Source organism: Callithrix jacchus, chromosome 8 (genome assembly GCF_049354715.1).
Source record: "Callithrix jacchus isolate 240 chromosome 8, calJac240_pri, whole genome shotgun sequence".
NCBI lineage: Eukaryota > Metazoa > Chordata > Mammalia > Primates > Cebidae > Callithrix > Callithrix jacchus.
In genome coordinates this window covers 32,589,832-32,604,802 of record NC_133509.1, presented here as the reverse complement: position 1 = coordinate 32,604,802, position 14,971 = coordinate 32,589,832, and the positions used below count along the sequence as shown (strand labels likewise).

Sequence of the window (14,971 nt, the reverse complement as noted above, 5' to 3'; positions counted from 1 at the left end):
AAATAAGCAAAGCAAAGCACACTGCCATGTGCGTACCTACGCAACTGTCTTGCATGCTCTGCTCATGTACCCCAAAACCTAAAATCCAATAAAAAATTTTAAAAAATAAATAAATAAATAAAAAGAAAAAATAGAAAAAGATGTAAGGAATCTAATGCACCTAATAAATGAGAAAGTTTGATAGTTCAAAAAAAATGTGCCTGTAGTATTTGTGAGTGGTTATGAGGGGCTAGAAAGAGATATTTTAAGAGGCTAGAATAAAATGTCCTTGAATATTATTTGTTAAGCCTTAGAAAAGAGAACAGAAAGTAAAGCCACACAACCTAAAGGAAAAGAAATTAGCAACATAAGGTAAGGACACAAGTTTATTTTTTCCATTTGGAAGTATATTTGAAGAAATGGAAGGCTTGAAAGAATTAATTGACAGAAGTCCTCAGGTGCAGAACTAATCATTAGGAACCGTGGGGACATGCACAAGGAGAAGCGATCGGTAGGACTAGCTAGGGACATGTCGAATGACATGAGGTCTGATTAAACAGTATTAACCAGATAAGACATTGTGAGAACTACTCGGGAGGTAAACAGGGAGGTTCAGCGGGTTTTAGACAGGGTTGTAAGACCACAGGGTGAGTAAGGCTGGAGGAGGAAGCACATCCACATTTCCTTAAAACAAGATCAAAAGATATCCTACTTGTAAATAGTTATCAATAATAGAAATGATAAAAAAAAATAGTCTATTAAGCTTTTTTTTTTTTTGAGACGGAGTCTAGCTCTGTTGCCCAGGCTGGAGTGCAGTGGCGTGATCTCAGTTGCTGCTCACTGCAACTTTTGACTCCCTGATTCAATCAATTCTCCTGCCTCAGCCTTCCAAGTAACTTGGATTACAGGTGTGTGCCACCGCATCCAGCTAATTTTTTTGTGGGGGGGCGGGATGGAGTCTTGCCCTGTCCTCAAGCTGGAGTGCAGTGGTACAATCTTGGCTCACTGTAACCTCCACCTCCTGGGTTCAAGCAATTCTCCTGCCTCAGTCTCCCAAGTAGCTGGGACTACAGGCATGTGCCACCACACCCAGCTAATATTTGTACCTCAGTTTTCACAGCCTTAAAATGGGGGCGATGATGTTACTCTCATAGGGTTATTGTGAGGGATATATGAGTTAAGACATTTTGTATTCTCAGAATAGTGTCTTGCCTTTGGTGGGCACCCATGGGCCAGCTGTTGTGATTCATCCCTTATTCTTGTTCAGAGAACAAGAATTTTATTGTAGAGATGATGACAGTTCTGAGAGGTTTCAGCAACTTCTACCTGGATACTCAAGAATGTACACAAGGCTGGGTTTGGTGGCACACACCTGCAATCCCAGCTACTGGGGAGGCTGAGGCAGGAAGATTGCTTGAACCTGGGAGGAGGAGGTTGCAGTGAGCCAAGATTGCAGTACTGTACTCCAGCCTGGGCGACAGAGCAAGACTTTGTTGGAAAAAAAAAAAAAAACAAACCCATACACAAATCAAATGGCTCTCCTAAAATTAACGGGCTGGGGACCCTGGCCCCAAACTCAGAACTCTGCCTCTGGTCCAGTTTTGTTTTCACCACACCACAGGGTACCCCACAATTCCCCCTTAAAAGCTGAAACTGTCTGGATGGAGCAGCTGGTCCTACTCCTTGTCCCTCAGTGAGGTCCATCTCAGTCATCCCATCTTATTTGGACCCTAGGCTATCTCTGGTGGGTTTCTGGGGCAGGGGGCTATAGGCCAGGTGAGCCCTCCTCTTGCTGCAGTCTCTGGATGTGCCCCTCCTGGTACTGGAGGCTTAGCTTCCCCTTCCACAAGTGAGTCACTATGTGTTGAGACTGCCGGCCTGAGGACTCCCATCGCTCTGGGGTTAGCTTAGGCTGATGGGCAGAATGGAAATGGCGTGGAGCTGGGAGTGAGGTCTGATTGCTTATCAGGTTGTAGACATTTCCACAGCTCCTTCTACATGCCAGGCACTGTGCCGGCCAGTTAGGAACACCTCCATAATGTAGGTGTGAGACTTGGTCATGGCTTCTGGGAGTCCCTGTCCAGGTGGGCCAACCGCCCAGGGCTCCTGGGTCCAGTGGCCCTTCAGGGGGGCCACAAGGGAGCAGAGCAGAGCAGGCTGATAAGAGGTAGCTCCTGAGTGCGGAAACCCCGTTCCTTTCCTCCTCCCTGCCTGGCCTCCAGGTCTACTGCTGTCTCTCTCTCCCTGGCAGGTTTGTGGAATTGCTGAGGATGTTGGGTAAAGGCCAGGCTGAGGACTTCTCCGCCACCTGGGAATTTCTCACATACCTTCAAGCGACTTTGCAGACTCAGGGCTCAGAGCTGGAAAAGTCTTGGGGGTCATTCATCCTACTCATTTAACAGATCAAGAGAGAAAATTTGGTGAGAGAAGGGTAGGGACACAAGCACTTAATAAGCATAATCAGAGTGCCATTCACCAGGCGAAGGACATCAAGCTTCTTTCATTCTGTCCCTGTGACAAGCCTCGGGCTTGTTTTATTTTTTATTTTTCCCATTTAAGGGATAAGGAACCTGAAGCTTGAAGGAGTCAAGGGAGTTGCTTAAGGTCATGAGAGGTCGAGTAGATTAACGTGTACTTACCTCTTTCTTACTATAGGGGGCCCAGGGCGTATTCACAACCCACTGGCCTTTTCCTTTACAGGTGCCTCTTCCAAATGCAGGAGAGCTGTCCCTCCAGTCAGCCAGTGTGGTACAGGGGAAGGCAAGCTACGGTTGGCCCAAGAGAACTCTGGCTAGAGCCTGTCTGTCCCTGTGCTATGCTGAATGCCCAGCTGCTCCCCAGAACCAGCAGCCCCAGTCCCCAAAGGCCACATCTGAGTCACTTTCTTCCGCCTGCCCCAGATCACTAGTTCCCTTCCTCTCAGCTTTTTCTGCATCCACTTTCTCACAGATCTCATGTTGAACTGCTTCTGCTTACTGCTAACAGTTTTTCCAGAATCACCGACTCTTAATACTGTCAGCGCTGGCAGCCCTATCCCGTCTCACATGATGGTTGGCAACAGATATGATTCTCTTTGGTATTACTGAAAGCAGATAGTGCAAATATGCAACAGCACTCGAAAATGAACACAGTATTATTAAGCTATATAAGCACAGCGTTAAATATACATATGTACTGACAGAATGGAACAGCAACATGACAAATGCTTTCAAATCACTCAGAAGGCAAAGTTCCTTGTGTTCTACAAATTGCCAAGTCTCTTGGGGTCTGAGCATCCAAGATTTGCATATTAACACCTGCTGTAGTTTGAGTTTGTCCTCACCAAAATTCATGTTGAAATTTGATCTCCAATGTGGCAGTGTTGGGAGCCAGGGCCTAATGGGAGGTGTTTGGGTCACAGAGGACAGATTCCTCCCAAATGCCATGGTGCCATTCTCACAGCAGTGAGTTCTCACTCTGGCAAAAGTGTATTAGTTCTCTCAGGAATGGATTAAATCCACAAGAGTGGGTTGTTATAAAGCCAGGATGTCCCTTGAGTTTTGCCTCTTCACACCTGTCTGCTTCCCCTCTGACTTTCTCTGCAGTGTTACAGTGTAGCGCAAAAGCCCTTACTGGAAGGCAGGGCCATGCCCTTCAACTTCCCAGCCTGCAAAAGAGTGAGCTAAATAAACTCCTTTACTTGTAAATCGCTCAGACCCATTTTGTGTTACAGTAATACAAAATGGACTAAATCAGTACCCAATCCAAGTCCTTTTATGTCACATGGATTTGTGTCTATCTGGAGAGGCCAGAACCAATAAGGAACATTTACACACACCACCCTTATTTCTTCCTGGTGACAGGTTGAAGTTTGGTGAATGGGCCGGGCACAGTGACTCACACCTGTAATCCTAGCACTTCGGGAGGCCAAGGCGGGTGGATTGCCTGAGCTAAAGAGACCAGCCAGGGCAACATAGTGAAACCCTGGTCTCTACTAAAATACAAAAAATTAGCCAGGCATGGGGGTGTGTGCCTGTAACCCCAGCTACTCAGGAGGCTGAGACAGGAGAATTGCTTGGATCCAGAATGTGGAGGTTGCAGTGAGCTGAGACTGTGCCACTGTACTCCAGCCTGGGCGACAGAGTGAGACCTTGTCTCAAAATAAAAAAAAAAAGTTTGGTGAATGGCCTTGCTTTAAATTAGAGTTGCAGGGGCTCCTGCCCTGAACTTCTCAGTGAAATGGATCTCAATTGGTCTTATGCTCCTCCCTCTTCCCCATTTTTTCTTTTGCTGTTTCATTGCTGACAGCGTTCAACAGCAATATGCCTCATCTTTACATATCCTAAGAAACACTAATCCTAGGTTGTTACGAGCCGAAATATTTTTGCCCTAAATAACATTGTTACTGGGCCAAAAGATAAGACCCCGGACTTTAGTATCCTGAAACCGCCAGGTCAGGCACAAGGGGAAGGGGCTCCTGGATACTGACTAACTTGGGTGGGCCTAGCCAGGAGAAAGACAGAAACATGTGTTCTGTACTTTCTGGGAGGATCCCTGAAGCCATCACGGAGGCTCTCCAACTTCTGAGTTGCCCATCTGTTGCTGTGGCAGTGGGAATGGATTACTGAAGGAGAGGGTGTTTTGCTCTCTGTAGGTGGGCAAGTTTCCTGGGCTGTTTTGCTTCTCTCTGGCTTTTTCCTTCTGTGCCCTCTCCTTGTGTGCCATGGGGATCAGGGATCCTCACCCTCCTGAGGCCCAGTGGGAAAGAATGAATACAGCAGCCTCAAGGTTAGCTGAAGTTGCCATTTGCCCAGCCTCTTCCATCCCAACCGTGTCAGTGAGCCCCGGTCTGGTTAACTGTTGCAGGATGCCTGTAGTCGGGAACTCTGGAAGTGTATTGGGCTGAGGTGGGATTTCCCCTCCCGACAGTGCCCTGAGCAATGAAGGTGGTGGGGGTGAGGGAGCCATGCTGAATTTTGATTGGCATTCCCCCCCTTGTGTGAAATGGGGTGTTGGGGTGGGGCAGCCTCTGCTTGGGTTTGGTTGTAAGATAAACCTGGAGGAGAAAAAAAAGGTTTGGTCGATGGTACCCAGTGTCCCCTGGAATTGAGGTGAAGGGGCAGGGGTAGGGGAAGGCTTCCAGTACCAGTTCATTGATGGGGGCTCACTGCTCCACAGTAGCTGGGCCATGGTTCCCTATGATTTCTGTGCCAGTTCTTTACAGGAACTGTTTGTTGTCATGTCCTGGCAGTAGTCCCAGAGCCGAAAGGGACCACCAATTTTACTAATAAGGAAACTGAGGCCTGGAGAATTGGCAATCTGTCCAAGTTTAGGAGTCCAAGCCCCTACTTTCCCAAGGGTGGCTTGAAGCCAGACAGCCAGTAGCTTCATGGCCTCATCCTCAGCAGCCCCTGTGAGCTACCTAAGACCCCAGAGCCCTCCCACATCATACATGGCCTGGGGTACCCCCAGAGATTTTCTTTTTTTTTTTTTTTTTTGGGGGGGGGGCGGGAGGAAGGCAGGAAGGAAGGGAATAAGGACGGTAGGGAGGAAGGAAGGGATGAAGGAAGGAAGGAAGGAAGGAAGGAAGGAAGGAAGGAAGGAAGTGGGGAGGGAGGGAGGGAGGGAGGAAGGGAAGAAAGGAAATCAAGCAATGAAAGAGACATTGCCGACCTGGATCTAGAGGTTTACAAGTTGATTTCTTTTTTTTGAGAGAAGGAAAGAAAAAATAATAATAATAAGTAAAGGATAGGAAGAAAGAGGGAGAGTAAATGGAAATATTGCTTTATTTTGAAAAAAATTGGGTATTAATAATGGCCAATCAATGTTTCATTTAAACTTATGGGTAGGTGTGATGTGGTATTGACAAGAATGTATATTTTGTGTATTTGAAGTGGAGAGCTCTATAAATATTTATTAAGTTTACTTGTTCTGGATCTGAATTCGAGTCCTTGATATCCTTATTAATTTTCTGTCTCATTGAATCTAAGTCTCCTATCTGGGTGTTAGGATCGTTAGCTCTTGTTGTTGCATTGATCCTTTTACCACTATATCTTTGTTGCTTTAAAATCTATTTTATCTGATACGAGAATTGCAACTCCTGCTTTTTATTTATTTATTATTTATTTTTGCTCTCCATTTGGTTGGTAAATCTTTCTCCATCCCTTTGTTTTGAGTCTTTGTGTATCCTTGCATGTGAAACAGGTCTGGATATAACATGCCGTTGGGTTTTGGCTGTGTCTTTTGATTGGGAATTTAGTCAATTTAAATTTAGGGTTACTGCCATTTGATGTTGACTGGCTGTTTTATCCATTTGTTGGTGTAAATTCTTCTTTATGTTGGTGCTCTTTACTTTTTGGTGTACTTTTAGAAAGGCTAATACTAGTTGTTTCTTTCTGTGTGTAATGCTTCTTTCAGAAGCTCTTGTAAAGCAGGCCTGGTGGTAATAAAATCTCTGAGTTCTTGCTTGTTCATAAAAGATTTTATTTTTCCTTCAGTTGTGAAGCTTAGTTTGGCTGGATATGAAATTCTGGGCTGAAGGTTCTGTTCTTTGAGGATGTTGAATATTGGCCCCCACTCTCTTCTGGCCTGTAGAGTTTCTGCCGAGAGATCTGCTGTAAGTCTGATAGGCTTGCCTCTGTGGGTAATCTGACCTTTCTCTCTGGCTGCCCTTAGTATCCTCTCCTTCGTTTCAACCCTGGTGAATCTAATGATTATGTGCCTTGGGGTTGCTCTTCTTCAGGAATATCTTTGTGGTGTTCTCTGTATTACCTGGGGTTGAATGTTGACCTGCTTTGCTAGTTTAGGAAAATTTTCCTGAATAATATCCTGAAGGGTATTTTCCAGCTTGGATTCATTCTCTCCGTCGCATTCAGGTACACCTATCAAACGTAAATTTGGTCTTTTCACATAGTCCCACATTTCTTGGAGACTTTGCTCATTCCTTTTTATCCTTTTTTCTCTAATCTTTTCTTCACGTTTTATTTCATTAAGTTGGACTTTGACCTCTGATATCCCTTCTTCTGCTTGAACAATTCGAGTGTTTAAACCTGTGCATACTTCTGGGAGTTCCTGTATTGTATTCTTCAGTTCCATTAATTCACTCATACTCCTCTCTAAGTTGTCTGTTCTCAATAGGATTTCATCAAACCTTTTTTCAAAGTTCCTAGTTTCTTTACGTTGGGCTACAACATGTTCTTTTAACTCACCGAAGTTTGTTATTATCCATTCCTTGAAGAGTGATTCTGTCATCAGGAGGCGCTCGTTCTCCATCAAGCCTTGTTCCATTGTTGATGTGGAACTGTGATCATCTTTAGAGGGAGAGGCGTTCTGACTTTGAGTATTCTCAGCTTTTTTACGCTGGTTTCTTCCCGTCATTGTAAGTTTATCCTCCTGTCGTCTTTGAAATTACCAACTTTCAGATTAGGTCTCTTGAGTGGACATCCAGGTTGTTAGTTCCCAGGGCCAGAGCAGCGGCGTTAAAACTGATGGTGCTTTTCTGCCCAGGATTCTCCTGTCGGGCTTCCTTCTTGTTTCCGTAGTAGGCGACTCTGCCTTCCCGGGGCTCCAAACCTCGGTCAGAAGGGGAACCGGTCTCGTTTACTCTGTGCCGAGCGCTGCCGCGTCCAGGTGCCGGCGGAACCGCTGTGCCGACCACGAGAGTCGCACTGGCGACTCGTGTGTTTCCACCACTGGGGGATCTTCTGCTCCGTGAGCGACCAGACTTTGTCTGAAAGTGTGGCGTCCTCTAGTTCTTTGCGCCTTCCCTGAGAGCTGCAATCCCGGGATGTTAGCGATCGGCCATCTTGGATCGTTCCCCCCAGAGATTTTCTTAATGTCAATACTGTGTTTTCTTGTCTAATCAGGTCACCTTAAAAATGTGTGTACCCTTCACCCCAACTATATTCATTCTAAAATACAACTTCAAGAAATAACATATTAATAACATCAGAAAATAAGAAGTCAGGAGCACAAAAATAAGGGTAGTCATTGCAACTTTATTATAAGAGCAAAACTCTGTAAACTATCCAAACACTCAAAATATTGCGATTTGCTTTATTGATGATAATATATCTGTATAATGGGACGTGGTGATTTAAAATAGTATGTATAATTATTGACAGAGAAAGAAATTTAGCCATTTATTAAATGAAAACAAGTACCTTTGAAAAACAGCATCTAGAAAACAAAGGACCCTTCGGGAATTCTGGACAGAAAAAAAATTTAAAAAAGAAAATGAAGGACCTGGTTTCTTCAACATAACAATGGCATGTAAACCAACATGCAGACAGAGCTATAATAAAGAGGCTTAAGAAAGAAGAAGAAAAGGAAAGATAAAAGAGGCTTCACGTATCAACCATAGGCAACATGTTTACATCCTGATTCCAGAAAAGAAAGTAAAAAAGTAAAGTTTTGGCTGGGCATGGTGCCTCATGCCTGTGATCTCAGTGCTTTGGGAAGCTGGGGCAGGAAGATTGCTTGAGGTCAGGAATTCAAGAACACACTGGGCCACATAGTGAGAGCTTTTAAATATTTTTTCTCTACAAATACTTTTTTAAAAGTAGCCAGGCATGGTGGTGCGTGCCTCTCATTCCAGCTACTCCAACGGCTGACACAGGAGGATCACTCGAGCCCAGGAGTCTGATATTGCAGTGAGCTCTGATCAAGACACTGTCCTTGAAAAAAAAAAAAGAAAAGTAATCTTTTCTATTTCTTCTTAGATTAGGGAAAATATGGCATGGATTGATTAGGTATTAGCTATTAGGAAATTATCATTAGTTTTGTCAGGTATAGTAATGGGAATTATTTAATAATTGTGACTTTTAAATTTTTATTTTTATTTTTTGGTGTCCTGGGTGGGCATGAAAATTATGATTTTTTTAAAGTCCTTATTCGTTACAAGTAAAATGACAAAAGTAAAGTACACTCACATTAATGTTTACAAATGCGTGTACATATTTTATATGTGTAGAGGTTCATGGAAGGCGCTGCAGGAAGCCCAGAAATTCATTCCTGTCACCACCACTGCTACCACCTAAGTGCTCAATCAGTATTGATTGACTCAGTGATATCATTCCCGGAACCAAGAATGTGAATTCCCCTCAAGCTTCTTGACCTTGGGAGGCAGGCTCTGTGTGCTCTGTCAGCAGTGCCTGGCAATTGGTTTACGATTTCAGTCAACACTTCAGGACCCCACCCAGTCAGCACCACCAGTGCTAGGAAGTGAAGGAGTGTCAGGGTGGAGAGCTGGGAAGAACCCTACAGGAAACCAGGAGGGTAGCAAGCAGCGGGCTGCTCCACAGACCCCAGAGGAGAAAGGGGACATGTTGGATCCAGTTAATTCCCTCTTGCATCCCACCTCTGGCTGCAGATGCTGGTGTGAGGTCACCTCTGGACTCAGTCACTGGTTCTGTAACATCTTCCCCACCCAGTCTCCCTTGTGTAGCACAGTCCTGCCGTCCTCCCTCCTGGTTCCTATTGTGTGTACAGAAGTCCTATTGGGGAGTTGGTGGAGCCAGAGGTTAGGAGAAGGGGAGGCAAATAGGATTTATGGGATATTTGCCTTTTCTAAGAACTGTCCCCTGCTCACGTCAGCCTAAGCTCAAAGTATGGAGGCCAAATAACAGGGAAGCAATGCTCACTACTAGAAGCCAGCTGGGACCAAGGCTGAGTCTTGCTACAGGCAGTGGGGACTGGTCAGGGTCATCTTTGGGAGCCATTCTCCACGCAGACTTCTTCCTAGGGCCCAGGGAGGAGGAGGATGAAGGGGCAGCAGTGAAATGGCTTGGCTAGGAGTGCACAGTCTGCAGGAACTGTCTCCAAGTCACCAGCAGACATTCTCTGGTGAAGTCTCTGCCCCTCACTCCCAGCTTCCTTCTCCTCTTAAAGCCCTGACTGAAGCAGACACTGAGCTCCTTCCCCAGGCACCTGAAAGAGGGCACAGGGTGTGAGGATGATGTTCCCACCAAGATTGCTTAGTGCATCTTCTCATCAGTAGGAGCTGCTTGGTGGGGGTGGTGGCATGGGGAGCATCATTTGTCCTCTAGGACTGGACCCCTCAGGCCTCTGAGAGGCAGCCTGTTGTAAAGAATTTGATGCCAGGATTCCTGGGTTCTGTCTGATCCTGGGCCATTGACTAACCCACTGTGTGATTTGCCAAGTAACTTCCCCAATCTGAGCCTCAGTTTCCTCCCTTCTTAATTGAAGAGTTGTATTAGACAATCTTAAGGTCTCTTCTGGCACTTAATATTTTCCTCACTTACAAAATGATTGTGTATGTGGCTTGTTGTGAAGATTAGAGATGATTCATGTTGATGAAATTATACTTGGTGCAGAAAATATGTCACCTTCAAAAATCCTACAATCCTTCCCTCTGGGAAATGGATAACCTAAGTCTATTCCTCCCTAAACGTAAAGAGTAAAGAGTAGCTTGAGTCAGATACCACCACCAATCTTTATTACTCAAAGCACTTTGAAAGATTCAGGCACAAGGACATGGCTTTCCCAAGTTACAAGAAAATCAGAACCTCTTCAAACTCACCCTCCACCTGCAGCCAAAGTAAGGGATTAAAGGTTATAGTTCAAGCTATGTCATGGCTACCATATCCTCATTCTTGATGAATCTCGAAGTCACAAATGGGCGTGATATGATTTGGATCCAAATCTTACCAGGAAAAAACCCACCATGAAAATTAGACAAGTTCATAGAAATCATTCCAACAGAAAGATACCAAGAGCCTTTATGGGCAATAAGAGGAAAGATTTTCTGTTTATAATAACCAGAAAGAAATGGAATTGTCTACTAATCATCAGTGAGTATGAGCCTAGGAGGGGATGATAATCTTGCAGGATAGGGAAGTCTTGTGAGCCAACCAAACCCTCCTGGTCTCTGGTGGTGTCCCTAGGTAGCAGTTTCCTGGTTGCCTAGTGACAAGGGACCATGCCTACAGTTGGGGCAGGGTATGTTGGAGAGGGGGTCCTTCACTTGGCAAATGAAATAACACAATTCTCAGGAGTTGAAGAAGAGGCAATCTTCACACAGTGCTGAGAAGTCCTCTTACTTTTTCCATATTAGGGGAATGCAAGCTGGTTTAACCTATAGCCTTTAATATATTAATATAATGAATTATATTAATTTGGTTGGTTTTAAAATTATCCTGGATCCAGGAAAGTGATGCCTTTTCTTATTCTCCTTTTATCATCAAACCAAATAGCCAATGTGTCTCTAGAAACATTGAATTCTAAACTGAAAGTGCTGACAAGCCTTCGTCCCAGACCCTGAGTGGCAGATTTTCATGAAAATCTGCTTCTGGGCCAGTTAAGTCTTCATGAAGTTGTCTCTTTATAACTCAGCCCTCATTCCCCTCCTGGTCATTAGCAGTGGAACCAGGAAACCCAAGGGCCAGATTTCCTTACTCAACGAAGGCACTCCAGGAAGAAGGGAAGTTCCTGGCACCTGCCTGCCAAACTTCGCTCTACTTGCTGAACTTTGCTCAGCATGAACAGGTCATTCTGGCTACAAGTTCCCCAAGACTATCCCAAATTGTATCTTTAAGGCACACCAATTCCTCTGTGTAAGGCCATCTGTTCATAATGAATTGTATTAATTGTTCTTAACATTCAGGACAGAAAGTTCTGCATCAAAGCCCACCCCTGTCCAGCCATTCTGTCCTGAGATTCCCAAGACTGTGAGGATGAGGGCAGAGCCAATTCACATCAGGGATTCTGGTCATTGGGGTCACACTTGAGCATGACTTTCAACCCCAATCCCTTTTTGGATGTTTCAAAGGCTTCCAGAGCTTTCTCCAGAGGAAACCTATGGGTGACGAGTGGCATTAAGTTCACAGACTTGGACTCAAGCATCGAAATTGCCATTGGCCACCTGTAAAAGAGCATGAACATTATATTCAACCTTCAAGGGTTCTGGGGAGGATGAGCAGCAGACACCCAGTAAGAGCGTGCTTCAAAATCCCCTCCCTCCCTCCCTCCATCCATCCTTCTGTCCCTCCCATTCTATAACTGGGACTGAGTGTTCTCCCTTTGGATCCCTGTTATATCACACAGCTGTCAGTGTGGCCAGGGAGTGCTCTTCCAGGAACAAGCAGGCAGAGACTCATAGGCCCAGAGGCTGGTCTTGCTGGAGGCTGGGCATTCCGGCTCACCCGCAGCATACTCACGTGTTACTGTATCGAAACACGCCCTTGATATCCACCTCCCGGGTGGTTGCATGCACTAGGGGCACGGTGGTCATCTCAGAGCCCAGCCCCACAAGCACCAGGGTCCCACCAGAGCGAGTGGCCTGAAAAGGAGGTAAAAACAAGAAAGCTCAGAAGATGAGCAGACACTGACTTCCCACTTAAAATAACATACGGTCATCACACAAGTAGCTGCTGGTTGCATCAGCTGAGCATCCAAAATTCCAGAGAATATGATTTTTGTGTAATGCTGAACTGCTCAACCTGCCAACCAAACTTAACCGAGTGGCAGAGTAAGCACTGTTTTCTTTAAAGCTTCTGAAAAAATACACTTAACCCACGGAGAATCAGGCACAGTGGGAACGTCTTCCAAAGATTCGAGACCCGATACTGGCTTCAACCACTTCCAGAGTCTCAGGACCTGTGGAAGCACCCCCAGCGTGCCCCTCCGCAGGCAGCACTTTCAGCAGAGCTCGACGGAACCACCCGCCCTCTAAGCTCACCGGTGGTGAGGAAACTATAAGCATGATACTGACGGGCCACTTGCATTCTGTGGTTTAAAAAAGGCTGTGTACGTGCGTGCAGGCTGGCAGTGAGAAATCTTTATGTTCCAGAGACGTTTACCTCAACAGCATGAGCCATAATGGCTTTTGTCTTCCTTGAATGTTTATCTGGCTTATCAGTTCTCCCTTGGAATGGGTCAGAGGTGGCAGTGACAATTTCTCCTGACAGTTTCCCCAGAACTCCCTGTGAGGGCTGTGCCTGTTCCAGGGCTTTCTGGGGATTACTGTGCGAAGTGTGGTGAGACAGGACAATGGACAATTCATTCACGCTGGGTGTTGATTATGGTCAGCAGCAGGCAGTTACTGGGACCACTGTAGGTGCTAAACAGTAGAACTAGAGAAAGGCACACGTCACAGCCTCCACCTCTGAGAGGAAGGATACGCACAGAGCGAGGCCTGCGGTGTCATGAGCAAGAGGTGAACTCGGGGCTTGGGTGGTGTGGGTGTGACTCCCAGTGAGGCTGCTTCAGAGCTGTGGTACCCCGGACATGTCCTCTCAGCCCATTTTCCAGGGAAACTACTTCCTCATCAGTACTTCCTCTCTACCTGGTGATAAGGAGGAACACCAGCTGGCCATCCCAAGCTGCCAAGATGCCAGCAGTGTGCTGGCCACCTGGACACTGTCCTGTAGCTATGGCCTCTGCACCAAGGAGAGGATATCAGTTCTACCCCAAAGCATTTGCAACGTCTCATCACAGACACTGTCCAGTCACAACCTGGCAGGATGGTGATGCCCAGATATGTCCATATTTGGTGCAGCCACTTAACCTGCTCATTGGTGGGGTGGACTGTAGCATTCTACAGCACCTGTCATGCGTGACAGTTCCACTCCCTACGTCAAGAGAGAGACTGCTTCAGGCCTGGTGAGCCCATGGGTTACATTCACCTCCATGCCTGCCTCAGGTAGCCTGGCAACCAGGCCCCCACCATCAACATCTGGAAATGCCAACTGCTCCAAATGCTTTAAAGGCAGGGCATAGAGGAAGGAGGGCCACATCCTTTAACTCTCCCAGCTTATACTGTCTCTCTGTGGTGTGGAGGTTACTGATCTGCTGACAAGTTGAAGACAATAGACATGACTTACTCATGTCTTAGCCCTCAAAGTGCCCAGCACAGAGCCTGGCACACAGCAGGTACCTAAGACATACCTTGGGTAGATCAGTCACACATAGACCCGTTGTTCCTCTCTGAGCTTTAGCTCTGTGCCCTTTCCCACATGGTGACCACTGTCCCTGACAGTGAAGCAGAGGGCTGGCTGACTCCAGCTGAAACTCAGGACAGTGCCAAGATGGCACCCACTCCTCCCTCTCCATCACTGCTTCCTCAGCTCCCAAGGCCACTGGGCAACTTTGTAGGAGGAGGTCAAGGCAGCTCTGCCACTCAGCTTGGCGGGACAGCCTTCCCTAGAATGTCTCATGTGACTCTGCCACTCAGCTTGGCAGGTCAGCCTTCCCTAGAATGTCTCATGTGATGTGAAGTGCCCTCATGCATGAATCGGCTGTGACTCAGAAGGAAGGAGGAAGTCCACGCTACCACAGGGAAGCTGTCTGGGAGGCAAGGGCGGGAGTTCCCTGTGGTGCAGCTGCCTGCTACCCTCCCCAGGGACAGTCTCTGTCCCCCCCCTACCCTCGCACAATTGCTCGTCCCCTCCTTCCCTTCCTCTCCTAAGTAGCAAGGCAGCTCAGGCACTGGGGCTGGCAGGGCTGGGCCTGGGCCTAGGCCAGGTTTGGCTTGACTCAAACAAACCACAAATCCCTCAGCATATAATGGTAACTGATTTTCAGGCGTATTATGCAAAGTAGGCATCATGTTCATAAAGTAGAGCAGAGAACCTGGCATACAGTAGGGCTTGGAACCTGGAAGTTATTCTTTTTCCCCTCTTTTCCTCATCCTTCGATCTGTCACTGCCACTCCTTCCCACCACCTCCTACTTCCTGGCAATGTCCCATAAATGTCTAGTGGGTCGCTGAGGGGTGAGTCAGGCATTGGCAGCTTATATGCTCCTAGTTCTGGGACACAATACAAGCAGTAGCCAGCTGTGACCCTGGAAAATCACCTCACCTTCATAACTAACTGAATTAATGACTGTCACTTTAGATCAATGACTAAAAGGCTGCAGTTTTCCTCAATACAATAAGACGGGGATTTCCCACATTAAATTGAGGCATGGTTTCCTGTCCCAAAGCCAAGCCCATCCCAAAGGTGTGTGTCCTTAACCTTTTTCAAGGCCCACGTATAGCTGTTACATTGTGTGAC

At 46.4% G+C, this 14,971-nt stretch overlaps 1 protein-coding gene across 1 annotated transcript in view; it reads right to left on the bottom strand.

The window, feature by feature from the left end:
- Positions 1-10,392: 10,392 nt before the first annotated feature.
- Positions 10,393-14,971, bottom strand: part of SORD (sorbitol dehydrogenase) — a 37,156-nt gene continuing 32,577 nt past the window's right edge. Inside the window, exons 8-9 of the mRNA XM_002753413.6 lie at positions 12,135-12,256; positions 10,393-11,839 (exon numbers count right to left, since the gene is read on the bottom strand). Of these exons, the coding sequence (XP_002753459.1) occupies positions 11,674-11,839; positions 12,135-12,256 (288 nt within the window). The 3' untranslated portion in view covers positions 10,393-11,673. The remainder of the gene's footprint in view (positions 11,840-12,134; positions 12,257-14,971) is intronic.